The sequence below is a fragment of the Phalangium opilio genome, unplaced genomic scaffold (assembly GCF_054372755.1).
Source record: "Phalangium opilio isolate 3A_F unplaced genomic scaffold, DU_Popi_V2 ptg000079l_1, whole genome shotgun sequence".
Classification (NCBI taxonomy): Eukaryota; Metazoa; Arthropoda; class Arachnida; order Opiliones; family Phalangiidae; genus Phalangium; species Phalangium opilio.
The window spans coordinates 6,206,174-6,221,856 of NW_028324187.1; the positions used below are offsets into that span (position 1 = coordinate 6,206,174).

The 15,683-nt window shown below is 32.9% G+C and overlaps 3 protein-coding genes and 2 long non-coding RNA genes across 5 annotated transcripts; 1 reads left to right on the top strand and 4 right to left on the bottom strand.

Annotated features, from left to right (window-relative positions):
- Nucleotides 1–1,270: 1,270 nt before the first annotated feature.
- LOC149654466 (uncharacterized) lies at nt 1,271–2,411 on the bottom strand. The gene is made up of 6 exons (XR_016370436.1): nt 2,233–2,411; nt 2,088–2,132; nt 1,957–1,987; nt 1,651–1,866; nt 1,479–1,580; nt 1,271–1,405 (listed from the first exon to the last, which is right to left on the bottom strand). It is a non-coding gene; the product is annotated as an uncharacterized LOC149654466 (long non-coding RNA).
- A 245-nt stretch (nt 2,412–2,656) lies between these two features.
- Nucleotides 2,657–4,590, bottom strand: LOC149654467 (uncharacterized). The gene is made up of 5 exons (XM_089845204.1): nt 4,185–4,590; nt 4,004–4,074; nt 3,836–3,925; nt 3,659–3,769; nt 2,657–3,516 (listed from the first exon to the last, which is right to left on the bottom strand). Exons 1-5 carry the CDS (start codon nt 4,300–4,302, stop codon nt 3,397–3,399), a joined length of 510 nt encoding a protein of 169 aa, XP_089701330.1. The 5' UTR covers nt 4,303–4,590; the 3' UTR covers nt 2,657–3,396.
- Nucleotides 4,591–6,706: 2,116 nt separating this feature from the next.
- On the bottom strand, nt 6,707–8,430 carry LOC149654468 (uncharacterized). The gene is made up of 5 exons (XM_089845258.1): nt 7,348–8,430; nt 7,208–7,278; nt 7,054–7,149; nt 6,889–6,990; nt 6,707–6,826 (listed from the first exon to the last, which is right to left on the bottom strand). Exons 1-5 carry the CDS (start codon nt 7,472–7,474, stop codon nt 6,707–6,709), a joined length of 516 nt encoding a protein of 171 aa, XP_089701384.1. The 5' UTR covers nt 7,475–8,430.
- A 110-nt stretch (nt 8,431–8,540) lies between these two features.
- LOC149654469 (uncharacterized) lies at nt 8,541–15,660 on the bottom strand. The gene is made up of 12 exons (XM_089846009.1): nt 15,320–15,660; nt 14,875–14,994; nt 14,117–14,630; nt 13,948–14,054; nt 12,736–13,101; nt 12,504–12,665; nt 12,372–12,441; nt 12,187–12,297; nt 11,980–12,113; nt 11,395–11,891; nt 11,144–11,246; nt 8,541–10,163 (listed from the first exon to the last, which is right to left on the bottom strand). Exons 4-12 carry the CDS (start codon nt 14,017–14,019, stop codon nt 10,023–10,025), a joined length of 1,656 nt encoding a protein of 551 aa, XP_089702135.1. The 5' UTR covers nt 14,020–14,054; nt 14,117–14,630; nt 14,875–14,994; nt 15,320–15,660; the 3' UTR covers nt 8,541–10,022.
- LOC149654470 (uncharacterized) lies at nt 15,003–15,640 on the top strand. The gene is made up of 2 exons (XR_016370608.1): nt 15,003–15,102; nt 15,170–15,640. It is a non-coding gene; the product is annotated as an uncharacterized LOC149654470 (long non-coding RNA).
- Nucleotides 15,661–15,683: the final 23 nt, after the last annotated feature.

Sequence of the window (15,683 nt, forward strand, 5' to 3'; positions counted from 1 at the left end):
GACCTCCTGGTAAAGCCGTAACCTTTAACCCTAATATTGCCCATAACAGTAAAATCCATAATTCGTAATTCATAACAGACTATGAATAAAATGAACAGAATTAATTTTAACCTCTAATTAAGGTCAAATACTGATTAAAAAAAATTATTTCTAACTTTGAAGGAGAACGTATCGCGTCTCGCATTATTAGAATGATTCGCGATAAAGAGAGCTTCTTTTTATGACGATTATTTCGTAATCTAGTTTTGTGTTTAGAGTAATGACAATTACGTATTTTAATTGTATTAGGTTCTATTTGAAGATTCGATAGAGTGACGTTACTCGTATTCTGTTTTTCAATGGTCGTGTTTATCTAGCGAGCATCAAGGTAATTATACGAATTTTAATTGATTTCTTTATGGTTTTAATCGGTAGCGTGTTCAGCTGTCAATGTGAAATAACATTGCGAAAATGCATCTACCAGCGATGGTGGTACGGGTGTTTGGGGTATCAGCCAAAAATTCAATGATTTACTGGAAAAATTATATTATTTTATAGACCCTGACCAAAATAAAATTGGTTATGCAAGATTATTTTGAGGTAGACTTTGTCCTACTTCGAATACGGATGTTCAAATTAATGCAATTTACGTAAGAAAATAACAATAAAACTTAATTAAAAATCACAAGAATAAAAACAAATTTAAAATTTCCTCCTCCTCAAGCACGTGACAAACCACGTGATTTTTTCAGTTAAAATTAAATTGAATCTAATGGTAATTAGGTTTAACATTAGAAGTAAAGTTAACCTTATTAATTTGCAAGGTAGTGTTCATTTGAAAACTTAAAAACGCACTTTGAATTAATGCTAATTTAAGTTTGAATAGAAAATTAGATGTCCCCGAATTCATCGCGAGTGTCCGTTTATCTTGCCATTGACCAGCTATAGACGTTCGAGTGTCGTCATAGACTTATGTAATTGAGCATTTTATTTAAAGTTAATTAGTACGCAAATAACATATTGAAATACATTATTTATTTGTACATATACTTAAGCCTAATGTAAAATAGGCTTAAATAAGGACTACAAATTAGTACACAAATAAAATTGGAGTGAAACAATTGAAATACATTAGTTATTGGTACATACACTTAAGCCTAATGTAAAAATAGGCTTAAATAAGACCTACAAATTAGTATACGCAAATAACATTGGAGTGAAATAATTGAAGTAATTTATTTATTTGTACGTATACTTCAGCCTAATGTAAAATAGGCTTAAATTAGGCCTAAAATAATGAAGAAAAATGTCTAGTTTATGATTATTTTATTATTCGGGTACCAAAAATTGTACAAAGATATTTTTAACGACCAGCACCTGCAGGGGCAGCTTTGCCCAGTTTTTTCCCAATTTCATCAACACATTTCTGTTTAAATGTAAAATAGTACAGAGAATAAATTAATTAGCAAGAAGTAATTAATAACAATAGCTTTAATTACCTCGCATATTTCGCAGGCTTTCTTCGAAACTTCCATCAAATCTTTGCCATCGACTGCTTTCTTGATTTGATCAACTACACATTCGGCTAACTTTTCTTTATCCTGAGTACCAATATTGATTACCATATCAATATTGATTCTTACCACCCTGGTTCATATTTCGGTAACTTACGGTGCACATGTTCTTACACGTGACTTCCCAAATTCCATCCCAACTTCCTAAATCGAAGGTACCAGTGTAGAATTCCTTGCAAGGCGCGAAAACTTTAGGTAACTATTAAAATATATTAGTTAACTATTATAATAAAATTTTATAATAGTATTTTTTTTTTGTTGGTCTTTTTGTACCGTATAATCTAAATCCTTATCAGCCAAACATCCGGCAAACCTGCACATGAAATATAATTGTAAGTAATTGCACTCTAAAAAGGGAACTAAATTCTGGCTGAAAAACTGATTATAAAACCAATCATATTACCAATCCAAAACGGTTGAATTTGGTTGAACCACTAATTTTAAATTAAAAAACAATTAAATTAATTTAATTTAATTACGTATTAAAAAAATAATAAACTTTAATTATTAAATTAAAAACGTTTTAAGACGTACTGCAAGCTGAATTCATTCTACCAGCGGCCATTTTTGCTGGTGATCCTAAAATAATTAAAAATGCAGCAAAATTAGATATAATTACAATTAATTAACTAATTAATTAATATCAATAAGCGTTAATTATAATTATAATTGCATTTACCATCTCCAGCGGGAGCTCCTTGACCATTAACCAAGGAAACAGCGACGATACCGAAAACGACGTAACCGACAATCATCTTAATTTAAATTAAGGAGATGTCAAAATTAAAACCAACTGATCGAAGAATGAACTATTAAAAACGGGGCTTGGGTTTTATAAGGGATTCGTTATCATGTCACGGTATTAATTTATGAAATTGAAGAAGAAGAAGATGAATTCAATATTTACTTTGCGTGTCAGGTATTTTAATTCCTAGAACTCATTGGGTTAATCGTGTTGGTTTTTATACATATCTGTTGACAATCGGAGATATTTTCTTTACCGAACCGCCGTATTTTCCCGCACGACGAATTAATATTAAACGTTGTATAAATAGTTAAACAGGTGCAAGAGATAGATATAATAATTTATTACTTTTGAGTCAACATATAATTCGAAGATAAACATTAATAAATATATTTGTAAATTAATATTTCAGCTGAGTATATAAATATATATAAATTTATATAATATAGAGTATTTTTCAATTAATTTCCTTAATTTTTATTTCTTTTGCCTCTACTGTATTCGGGGTGGTTTAAAAATTGGAAGTAGGGTAGTAGCATTCTACTGTATTATAGTAGTTTCCTCCTATATCCTCTAAATTAAATAATTATAAAACTCTTGTCAGTGATTTTAATATTATTAATTTTGGATTATTAGTTAGAAATAGAGTAGTAGAATGCTACTATATTATAGTGGTTCTCCCCCTACACTCTCTGAAGAAATTCCTTCCAAGTTGAAAAATTCGAAAAAAAAATAACAAAAAGGGTTGTCGGAAATCCACCTTAATTAACATATTTAATTGAGTTCCTATCACACTTTTTATCGTTACTTTACTTAAGGTAGTAGAAAAAAACACTAGATTATAGTAGGATAATACTATATTTATAATAAATTGAAAATACTAAACTTTATCCTTTAAAAGTATAATTTAACATACATGCTTGGGTGTATAACGGAAAAGTAGTTTTGCAGGCGTTCTATGGAAAAGCCATGTTAGAGATTTACCCCTATAAGTTGGCTTCTTATTTTCAGATATATATAAATTTTTAATTTGATTTATTTTTCAATGAATTTTAATTTTAAATCGTTTACAGACTCAATAGTAATATTTGAAATATTTTATCCGAGTTTTCCCAAACCTCCTTTGGTACCTTTGCTTTTGGCGCCCTTTTTACCAAGTTGACATTTGGTTTTCGGGTCCCATTTTTCCAAATATTGCGGAAAATCATCAGCGCATTTCTATAGCAAACGAAATATATTCACGTGTCTGACTTATTCATAATTAAATATGACATTGATAATTGGTGCCAATATTATACAAGGAACCAATGAAAAGTTGAGAATTTGCGTGTGCGCAGAGTACATGCGCGTATTGACTCACTTTGCATATTTCGAAGGCTTTTTCCGACGCATCAATTGTTTGTTCTTTGTTCGTCAATTTCATTTCCCGTTTCATGTTCTTGACGATGCATTTTTTTGTTTTATCTTTATTCTATGTTAAATAAAATTATGGGCAAAAGAAAAACAAGACGAAACTTAACAAAATTCTTTTATTTACGCAAGCATCGGAACAAACGCAGGCGTAAATTCCTTCCCAAGTTGAAGTCCCAACTTCGTTATTACCGCAACCTTTGAAGATATCCTTCAACTAATTTATATTTGAAAAATAAATTTTCTTAAGCCTTGGTCAAAAAAAAACAATTGTTAAGCCTAATTATTTACGTACGCTGTAACCGATATTCTTCTCGCGTACGCAACAATCGAATATTTCAACCATTGTGTTATCTTTTTCGGCCTCTATTATTAAAGATAATTATAATAATTAAAGTAAATTAAGATTGTAACGGAAAAATCTACCACACAATTTTTATTTTTAAAGGAGAAGTAAGACGATAAAAATTGCTTACGACACGCAGCATCGATTCTCTTAATGACAAAATCTTCGGGTATCGTCCCATTGTTAAAATCGAACATAGAAACGATGACCAAGGCCCAAAAAAAGGCCCTAATTACGTTAAAAATCATGATACTTATTCAGGGGCGAGTTAAAAAGAAAAAGAACTTTAAATCAGTGAGGCTTTTATGATTTATAACGACTAACGTAGATGTAACTGACGTCATTACTGACATCAAGGTCTCTAATTTCATATGGTGTTCATTGTCTTTAATTGTTCAAACTTAAAAGCAAAGGCTTAAAGCCAGTATGCACACCTGTTGGATTTTGACAGCGGCTATATAAATTAATAGCATTATGTTAATAAGTATTAAGTAACGAGTATATAGCGTGAAGGGGTGGTTTAGATATAGTAGAGATATTTTACTACTACACTAATTATATTACGCCTATAACAAGGATCGTCTACTAATTAGCAATTAAACTAAAACCAAATATGTATTTTTCAAGATCACTCATTTTGAAGTGTTAGCTGCAGTAGAATTCTACTATAATCTGGTTGTTTCCTACTACAATTGAAATATTATATTATTCAGCTTAATAACAATTAAGGTACGTGTATTGATAAGCGTTTTAAACACAGAGTATTTAATGAAACATCGACAATTAGTATTATTCTACTAAATTATAGTAGTTTCCTACTACCAGAGAAATATTATTATGAAAAAAAATAGATCGTATAGTGCTCCAGAATATTTAATACATTTATCGAATACAATCTCTAAAAAAAATTAACCAAGTTTTGGCAATTTAAAGTTGGAGGTGATATCTTTCGCTTTGGCCAGAGCTTCATCGGCTAAAGCTTTCGCTACTAATTGCGAACAAACCTAATTAAATTAATCGTAATTAAATTTAGATTAATAACGTCAATTTAACAGCAACGCCTACTTTGGCGATCTCCATGGCTGTTTTTGACAATTGAACAATATCGATAGAGGGAGAGGCAGTCCCGATATTTTTAACGACGCAACTGATGACCTCTGGTCGATTCTACCAATAGGTCAAAGGTCATTAGGTCATTTGTAAAAATAGTACGGTTAAATTTAAATTCTTACTTTCCCTTGTTCTTTGCATGTGAAATTGAATATTCCGTCGTACGTGTTCAAATCCAAACCAGCCAATGAGGTACACGGTGAAAATATTTGTTTCAACTGTACCAGCGCAGCCATCATTCGTGTTAATAATTAAATTAAATTTAATTAAGATTAAGCGGAAAAAATGCTATAAAGCAACCTAAAATATTATTTGATTTTTCAATAACAAAAATGGAGGAAAATATTAATTATTCTTGCATGTGTACTTTGAAGTGTTAATGAACTATCCTAACAGGCTGCATATGTACTTTAAAGGGGAAATGAATTATCCAAACAGGTTACGTATGTACTTTAAAGGAGAATGAACTATCCAAACAGTTGCATATGCTCTTTAAAGTGGAAATGAACTAACCAAACAGTTTCACATGTACATTTCTTTAAAGGTTAAATGAAATCAATATAAACCTACTTACGTTATAAGGCATTCCATTTTCTTGAATACATTCGTCGAACAATTGTGTTGTTACTGGCACTATTTGCACCTCTAAAAAATGCCTTCAAAATTAGTAAATAATAAAAAAATTCTTTTCAAGGTATTACGAAACGTGGTGTACTTACTGCACGCAAGTTTGATCCTTTCCCTGGCTATATGGTCTTCGACGGACTCGCAATCGACAGAGTAATTGCACCAAATCGTAACTAAACCGAGTAACAATAGGATTGCGTGCATATTTTGAGGAGCCATAAAAGTTTTACGTAATTCAAATATGGAAGAACGAATAGTGTTCATTGTTTCGAGATGAGCTCAATTCTTTCAAAAAAAGATGCGCTATGACAACGCAGCTGTCGCGTTTTCTTTCTTCCTGCGGCCTTTTTGAAGTCATTATCATTTTCTTTCATTTGCATTTACCCTAATTGATTTTATATTCAAATAAAGGCCCTAATTATATAAGTAGAATATCGTATCTGACTATTTTACCAACTAGATTTTCATACAAAAAAGAAGTATACGAAAAATTGATTATTTAAATGTTTGTTTAATTTTCTTAATTATTCGAGAACAAATTGTTGTAGTCCTAATTATTTTATATCGTTTTAAAGGGAATAACTAGGGCTATAACATACTTAGATGATTTCATTGTATCTCGCATCTTACCAGAGTTCTGACGTCATAAAAGTGGTGTCTCTGTAATACCAAAGGAGTTAGAGGTCATTTTGTTAATTTGCTTAATTACTCGAGCTCTGATTGTTGTAACCCCAAGTATGGAGTATCGTTAGAAAGTTTAGAAGTGGGGCTATGATATCCTGAAAGGATTTAACCGTATCTATTATAAATCGTGAGATCAAACGCACCAAATGGTAGTTGTCAATAAAGGCGCGAACTAAAGTCAATGCAACTTTTATTTATATTTTGAATTACAGGAGCGTTTGTTGAATAAAGTTATCCTGTCTTGGGCATTTGAAAACCTTGACCAGCTTTAGCCATACTGGCTTCCCAGGCTTTTTTAGCTTTTTCGGCAGCCTCATCGGCTAAAGTTTTCAAAACGTAGTTTGAGCATTCCTACATAAATTTGTTGTTTAGAATTAAACACTTGTATGGCGATTTTTCTAAACTTGGGTTACCTTGGCAACTTCCAGGGCTTTTTGCGAAAATTGAACGATATCGTTTGTCTTAGCAGCCGCGGCGATGTTATTAACAACGCAAGTTATAACTTTATTTCTTTGCTAGAAAAGACGGACGGAAGGGGTCATAGGTCAATCAAATGAAACCTTCGCAAATTCCCTTACCTTTCCCTGGTCCTTACAAGTGAAATTAAAAATGCCATCATACGATTTTAAATTGATTCCTGCCAGTTTAGAACAAGGCGCGAAAACTTTCCTTATCTAATAATTAGTTTAAGTTAATTAACTCTTAATTAATTTTAATTGTCAAGGATCCTACGCTATAAGGCATCTTATGCATTTCGAGGCACTCGTCGAACATCTTAGTTGCCACTGGCAATTGCTGTACATCTGTTAATTATATAAATTGATATTGGGTGTTGTACGCAGCGACTTAGTTACTATTAATTAAGTACTTACGACACGCGATTTTAATTCGTTCTTTGGCCATATGGTCTTGAGGAGATTCTCCGCCCACGATGTAAACGCGCAACGATAGACCAAGGATTAAACTAACGACAGTGGTCAGTAAAAATCTACCGCCCATATCTATCTTAACTTAAACTTAATTAAGATTATAAGTAACTATCGTATCTACTTCACGAACCAATATTGAAACCTCGGACGAGGAAAGTTTCTGATTTAATGTGTTTTTCTCCGGTTATTAGTTCATGATGCGATCTTAATTGAATCATCCCATCCCATTGACATTTCAGCTGTTCTTAACGTTGTTTTTTATACCGAAGGTATAGTTTAAACAATGAACCCATTGTAATACGTATTTTCAACTTTACTATTTGCGTCATCTTCTGCACAAAGACAGTTGTTTATGTAACGGCATCCGCTTTAAATTAATTCCATTTAATTTTCTTTTTATAATGAAAGCAAATTTATCACAATTTGCCAAAAAAAAAAAATCGTACTTATGGAATGTATCTTATGAATTCATGCCTAAATTAATAATCTACCATTAAGTTTATATGCCTGAATGGGATCTACAGAGGACTACTGTCCCACTGCAGCCTATAATCCGCGCTGACGTAAACTTGGGGGAGGGGCAGGAAAGAGACGTTATACCGAAGACGTAAATGGACACTAAAAGGGGATTATCCGCTTATGCCATTAGCAATGACCAAGTTCAGACATAATCCGTTTTGACGTAAAAAAGGGGTGGGAGAGAGGTTATACCAAAGACGTAAATGGACACTTAAAGAGGATTATACGCTTATGCCATTAGCAATGACCGAGATCAGACATAATCTGTGTTGACGTAAAAAAGGGGGCGGGAGAGAGAGGTTATACCAAAGACGTAATGATGGTCACTTAAAGTGGATTATCCGCTTATGCCATTAGCAACGACCAAGTTCAGACATAATCCGTGTTGACGTAAAAAAGGGGGCGAAAGAGAGCCGTTATACCAAAGACGTAAATGGACACTTAAAGAGGATTATTCGCTTATGCTATTAGTAATGACCAAGTTCAGACGCGAGTCTAGAACTCTAAACCAGATACTTACCACCATCATGGCCGCCATGTCGAAAAAAAAACTGCACCTAAATTAGCTTTGAAAAATCTTGAAAGGACCGATAATAATTAAAAAAAATTAATGCAAATTTGTCTTAATTTCTTTTTAGTAAAAATCAAAAGTACAGAAAAAATACGGAAAAACCTTTTGTAAAGCTCCAAGTTTTAACGACTTTTAGGCTTAAGAAAAAAGGTTTTAAATTAAATTATGTGAGTTGCAAAGAGAAACATCTCATTTCATTCATTTTTTTTTTTTTGGACCAAACAATTTGTTTTTTTTTCGTCTTTCATTGAAACAAACAAACAAAAAAAAATAATAATAATTAAAATTTTACTTGTATTTCATTTTCATTTTGTTTTTTTTAAATCTTTATATACATAAATTAAATTGATAAATCACCAACTTTTGTTTGTTTTTTCCTGCAGAATTTTGTTTTTTTTTTCTTTTCATTACCACGCGAAAAAAACGGCGGCGTAGCCTATTAAATTTCATCAAATTTTTCGTGTGTTTTTTTCTTAAATTGTTTTTTATATCATATCATATATATTACACGCTTACTGGGATTTTTTTTTCTTTTTTTTTTATAAATCATTAACGAAGTTTACCATTTGTTGTTTTTGTTTTTGTTTTTGTAATAGTTTGTTTTTTATATCCACTAAATTTGTTTTTTTTCTTTTCTTTGCATTATGCAAAATAATATAGGGTTGTTTATTTAAATTTAAGAGATAAATAAGGGTGGGCTACAAAATAGGCCTAAATTACGATGAAAAATAGATGCTTTTCGTCTATCTACTTTTGACCGTTTTTGGTGTCACTTTGTAGCTCATCTTAACCCTCAGCATCTTTTCTTTTCCAACCCCAAAACGCATTTATGTTTTTTTTTATCACGATACTATCCCTTTAAACACAACACTTTAATTAATTTGCCTTAATATATTTCTGCCTTATGTTTTTTAATTTTTTGGAGAAAATATTAATTAGTTTTTTTTTAACATAACGAGGAGGTGATTGGAGAGGGGGGCGGGGCGAAACGGGGGGCGGGGGATGGGCGGAAATAGGCCTTCTTTATCATTCATAATATTAACAGGGATTTCTTGTTTTTTTTTTTAATTCATTATTTCTCATTTAATTAATTTTCTTTTATAATTAAAACAAACGATAATTATAATTCTTTTTAATTTCAATATGAAGCAATTTAATTAATTTTTTTTTTAATTCATAATTATAAGTGAAGATTTTATTAAAAAAAAAAAGGAAAAAAAAAATTTGGGGTTTTTTTTTTTTTTTTGTAAATATTTTTTTTTCACGATTGTTTTTTTTTATCAATACCGATATTTATTTAATTAATTTTTTTTGGTCACGATTGTTTTTCAGTTAATTAATATTTTTTTATGCCGAATTAATAATAATTAAAAAAATTTAAAATTAAAAATAAATTCAAAACTTACTTTTCACAATTATTGTATTTCTTTCTTTCTTTCTTCTTTTTTTTTCGAATTTGCGGTAAATCCCTTAATTTTATTTTTTTTTTTAATATTTCCCCCATTTTTTTTTCAATGCAACATCATGATTAATCAGAATCAGTGTCGGAATCTGAAGTGCTGGACCAATTTTCGGGTTGTGGTAAAATGAGACCACTAAACGGTGGTGCCCGTTTTGGGCTCCAATTTAAATGGAAGTTTTTTTGCAATCCATTCCGTTTAAAAGCCACCTAAGTTCAATAAATACCAAGCAAAAAAAAGGGGGGTTCACTTTAATGTTTTAATTAATTAAGTCATTAACTTCGTGAGATTTTTCATTAAGCCTTGGCAATTCAGGGTGGCATAGCTTCTCCTCCCAGTATTATTACTCTACTGGTGGACACGTGTCCATTTTAAAAAATGCTTATTTCTCAGCCTGCTCACCCCAGGAAAAACATTTTTTGTTTTGTCATAGCCAACTGAATCGCGTAGATCGTGTGCTCAAATATCTCTGGGGTGCCCTATTCTTTCACCTTAATATAATTGAAAGTAAGCCCCAAGTTTGCAAAATAAATAAACAAATAAAACAGAATCTGAAAACGGAAAGAATAGCAGCCGACCGACAAACACTAGGGAAATCATGTGTTCGGCAGCATTGCACCTCCGAAAAATAAAATGGCGCCAAGCTTCCCCACCCATAACATAGGAACCACCAAAAACCATAATGGCGGCAAATAAAATGGCGCCAAGCTTCCCCACCCATAGTATAGAGTGCTGTCAGTTGTGACGTCAGATCCAAGGTTAAACGTCACAAGTCTGATTTAGCAATGGGCGGCCATGACAGTTACCGTTTTTTCTTTATGGGAAAACAGCATGGGTGACGTCACACCGGCGCTACTGACAGCACTCTATGGGAACCACCAAAAACCATAATGGCGGCGCCAAGCTTCCCCACCCATAATATAGGAATCACCAAAAACCATAATGGCGGAAAATAAAATGGCGCCAAGTTTCCCCCACCCAGAATATAGGAACCACAAACTACCACAATGGCGGCAAATAAAATGGCGCCAAGTTTCCGAACCCATAATATAGGAACCACCAAAAACCATAATGGCGGCAAATAAAATGGTGCCAAGCTTCCCCACCCATAACAAAGGAACCACCAAAAACCAAAATGGCGGCGACACTCCAATATAAACAAGGCCTATATGAAGTTTTAATAAAATACCTTTTGAGTTATTTCACGGAATTCTTTAAGTTCGTCCTCAGTTAATGGCGCGTATGTCTCGTCATCGGATCCGTCTTCTTTCCAACCCATTTCTCGTAATAACCTGCAAAAACAAACAAAAAAAAAAAAAAAACACAACTGAATCAAACACCCTTTGATTTTAATTTAAATCAAAACTGAATCAAATCCCCATTAAATTTAATTCTTATCACTTAAACTAAAACTAATAATAATAATGTCGCGTCACTTACCTTTGTTCAGCTTCCAGAGAACTTGAGAGTAATGGTTTCTCATGGTTATCTTGAACTGTCAATTTGTTGATATCAATTCCATTCATGGCAGGATGTTCTTTACACTGAAGATTGTTTCCATTCTCCACTGTTGTTGTTGTTGTTGTTGTCGTCGTCGTAGTCGTCGTGTTACCGGCTAATTCCTTTTCCTGTACTTCTTCATCTTCATCTTCATGTCCTTCTTGATGATCAACAATTTTGTTAGAAGATGACAACGATGATGTCTCCCTTTCCTTCTGATGATGGTTGATGTCCTTGTCCATCTTCTCCGTAGTATTTGAGACTGATCTTGAAGAAGAATTGTTGTTCTTGATGACCATTGTCGTCGTCGTTGTTGTTGTTGTACCAATTTCTCCGCGTAATGTCTTCAAGAATTCGCTTTTGTTTCCTCGCATTTTAGGATTTTTCACTAGAATCTCCATTGTTTGCGGTGGCGGATTCAAAGGAGAAGTTTGTCTCTGTCAATTCAATTCAATTCAATTCAATTCAATTCAATTCAATTAAAGAATTAAAAACGTGGTTTTCTTCAAGTGGTTTCTCATTTACCTTGGCTGGAATTAAGGCTCTAAAACCGTTATTTGACTGACTGGTAACTCCATTAAGTTTCCCTGGTGGACTAACTAGTGAAACGGCAGTTGGATTTAATTTAGGACTTAAACATGATGAAAGACCATTTAATCCTATAATTAACATGCAGTTAATTAATTTAAAACCTGAAAGAACTTCGCCGCGATGTTTAAGGCATTTATTTACCACTAGGACTTTTGCTTCTTCCTTCCTTGAAATCCGCTGCCGTTTTCAAAGGCCTGTGAACCAATTGAACTTTGCGACTGACGCCATGAACTTTGGCATTACGAGGATTTTCTAGAGAAAAATATTATGAAAATTGATGACTTGTACTAGAGACGGGAATTAGGTTAATGTTGTTAATTTCTTACCCCAAACACTTCCGTTAATGGGACAAGGTGAGTCTGATTTAGTCTCTTCTTCCTGGCCTTTCAAGGAGGGCTAAAAACGTAAAATTAGACCAGGTCTATTTCCTGAAACTGATATTATTAATTATCTCTTACAAATTCTTGATTAAAGTTATTGCTGGTGACATCAATTCCATCTTGATCATTGCTTCTGTTATCATTGTTTGACAATAACGATCCCCCTCCTCCTCCTACTTTTTTGTTGTTGTAATGAGTCCCATTGCTGTTCACTTCACTGTAGTGACTCAAAGACCCTCCCTGAACAAGATTATACAACATTGACCTCTTTTGCAACGACTCTGGGTATCAGGGAAGATGTAAAACATACCTTATTAAAGGTATTATCACGAAAATCGTGTCTGCTGCTGGGCCTATGTCGATTTGATTGTGGCGCCAAGGAGGGTTGGGAATTGGAGAGGTTGTTACCGCAAGGGTTAGGAGCTACGCTGCCCCCTGATGAAGATGACGATGAAGAATACTGGCCATCATCAATGTCAATGGACTGATGGCGCGATGGAAAGAAAGTGGATTTGCGATCCCCGGATTGAGAATGAGTCTCTCTTTCCCATCGAGAATCGGCAAAAGGATAGCGATAGTGGATGGAGGGTTCCTCTCGCTCGCGACGGATTACCCAATGTTCATCTTTACGACTAGCGTGACAATGATTACCAACGTTCTCTCCTCCACAAGGTTTCTAAGTACCACACAGAAACTCATGAGCAAAAGTTCCCATAAATTCCAACATTTCTTTATTAAAGGAAAAGTTCAAATAACATAACATTATGCCTTAAAAGAATAGTCATTTTCTAAATATAAATGTAAAAATATTAAAAGATAAATAAATTAACTCTTATTACAAAATAATTAGCATTTAATTAGTCTTAAAAATGAGGACTACTGCGCCGCCATTGCTTCAGTGACGTCTGATAGCTACCCCTACAGGGATTGGATGAATTCTCACAGGCTGAGAGAGGGAGGGGTCAGGTCCGGGATTGGTTGAATTCTCACAGGCTGAGAGGGAGGGGTCAGGCCCGGAAATAAGCAGAGGACACTGGACATTTTTCTATGTTCCATAATCTTTCCAAAAACCATGGGGGTCACTATATTTTGACCAATAAAGTTTTCCGAAATTTTGATAGCTTAACTATGAAGATGCACCAGTATTTTTTGCACCTTCCAGTGGACAGTGTCCTTTGACTGGAAAATTTATAGGACATTGCCACCTGGAATGTGCAAAAATAGTATTGTATCTTCATAGTTAAGCTATAAGAAAATTTTCTTATTTCCCGCCCTGGTAGGGGTAGGGTAGGGGTTGGGTAGGACATAGCCCACTCGATCACGCGGGTACTGAGTTTTGATTTAGCAATGGCGGATGGCGCAGTAGTCCTTGATAGTTTTTAAATGCTAATTATTTTGAAATAACAGTTCCAATTAATTTTGTTTTAATAGTTTCCCTTTTATATTTAGAAAAAGGCCGTTCTTTTAAGGTTTAATGTTATGTTACCTAAACTTTTCCTGTAATAAAAACTGAAATAATTACGTGGCAATCATAGGAGGGGATCTTTAACCAAGCTGGTGCAAAATCGTGTGTTGGGACGTTATTATTCGCCATTAGTGAAGGAACCTCCAAAACACCATGATAGGTTACTAATTAATAACCATAAAAATCAGTAATTATCCCTTTAAACCAAGCCTAACTAATATAATACCTGTCTATAAGCCAGCAAAACCTATCTTATCTCCAATCAGAAGTTCGTTCTTAGAATTCTTACCGCTGTTTCAGACACAGTTTATTATAATTTTTATGAATGTTTAGTTTAAAATTAAGTTGATAATATTATATAATTTAAAAATCTTAAATTCTTTGGATGGGTTTGTATTTTTTTTTGTTTTTGTTTTGCAATTAATATTAACAAACGAAGTTAAATTAAAAAAATATGAGATCAAATATCAAAGTGTTGCGTTTTTTTTCTTTTGCAATTATTATGAAGACTTCATTACAGAATAGTTTTTGTTTCCATATCATAGAGTCATTAATAAATTGGCTACAGTTTTCCAAGTTTTATACTAATTTGATAAGTTTTTGCTTCTTGCTACTGCTTCTCAGGCAGAGCCAAAGAACGTTATCCCCGAATGCTACCTAGACATTGTGGTTTTTTTTTAACATTCGTTCAAAATAAGATACTCCTGGCGTTTCCAATTTAAAAAAGGGCTCAAAGACACCTATATTGTAATTGTATAAATTAAGTAATGTATAAATAATTTACTCTCCCCCCCAACCTTGAGTTCATACAGAATTTTTGACAATTTTCAAGGAATTTTAGACAAATTCCCACAGTTTTCAATACATATTTATTATTTACTATCCCAAATTTGTATTTCTAATTATCAAAAGTACATATGTACTTTTGTTACTACCTGTTTTTCTATTCTGTATAAACTCATAACTAGGATAAATTAATTTTACCTTTACTGTTCTTAAATAAGCATTTTAACGCTTTTGTTAGAATTTAATGAGTAAAATTCGTAAATATATTTTTCTTGGTGGGTTATAGTATACTTTGAAAGATACTCCAAGATTTCAAATCTGAGTGTAACAATAAAAACAAATAATTTTAAAATCTAGTGCATGCAACAACATGTCAATAACTCTAAACTAACATGTAAAAATGGGATGATGTTACACGCGAGAAAAGTATTATATATTAAAACTAACGAATAAATTAAGGTAGGATTAAGATTATTATAATTGAATTTTTTAGGTAAATAACTCGGAGAAGGCCTACAAAAGATAAACATCTTATCTCAAACGTTCCAATGAAAACTATGATGTGCTATCTCATTTGTAACCGTTTGTTTGACTGACAATGATAATATCGGCGTTATATTTTGTAAATAAAACAGTTCCATACCTCTTTTTCTTTCAACTTCTTTAAGATTTAACGCGACTTAGGCCTTGCAAATAGAAAACACGAGAAGAAAAAATGTTAGGCTACTGTTTCTATATTGGGGAGTCGTTAAGCCTTGGCAAAAGATACTATTGGGAGTTTTGTGACCGACGACGGGTTTTTGTGGAAGATCAATCTTTACACGATACTTCTGAACATTAGGAAACTCTTTCGCACTGATTCATTAATAAAACACGCTTAAATTGTCACGATAATTAACGTTTACTTTAAATAATTACTTGCAAGGTAAAAAACAGGTCATAACGCTGAAAAACTTTTCCAAAATGGCGTTTACTATCATGGTTGCCAGATTAGAGGTTATTTCCGC

Excerpts from the sequence above, each read along its gene's own strand:
- LOC149654469 (XM_089846009.1), bottom strand. The coding sequence starts at position 14,019 with ATGGCGAATAATAACGTCCCAACACACGATTTTGCACCAGCTTGGTTA. Across the intron at positions 11,892-11,979 it reads GAGCCTTAATTCCAGCCAAG|AGACAAACTTCTCCTTTGAA; the intron begins GTAAATGAGAAA and ends TTGAATTGACAG. Across the intron at positions 11,247-11,394 it reads TCTCTGGAAGCTGAACAAAG|GTTATTACGAGAAATGGGTT; the intron begins GTAAGTGACGCG and ends TTGTTTTTGCAG.
- LOC149654467 (XM_089845204.1), bottom strand. The coding sequence starts at position 4,302 with ATGATTTTTAACGTAATTAGGGCCTTTTTTTGGGCCTTGGTCATCGTT. Across the intron at positions 4,075-4,184 it reads GAGAATCGATGCTGCGTGTC|AGGCCGAAAAAGATAACACA; the intron begins GTAAGCAATTTT and ends CTTTAATAATAG. Across the intron at positions 3,926-4,003 it reads AGAAGAATATCGGTTACAGC|TTGAAGGATATCTTCAAAGG; the intron begins GTACGTAAATAA and ends AATATAAATTAG.
- LOC149654468 (XM_089845258.1), bottom strand. The coding sequence starts at position 7,474 with ATGGGCGGTAGATTTTTACTGACCACTGTCGTTAGTTTAATCCTTGGT. Across the intron at positions 7,279-7,347 it reads ACGAATTAAAATCGCGTGTC|ATGTACAGCAATTGCCAGTG; the intron begins GTAAGTACTTAA and ends TATAATTAACAG. Across the intron at positions 6,991-7,053 it reads CTTGTAAGGACCAGGGAAAG|CAAAGAAATAAAGTTATAAC; the intron begins GTAAGGGAATTT and ends CGTCTTTTCTAG.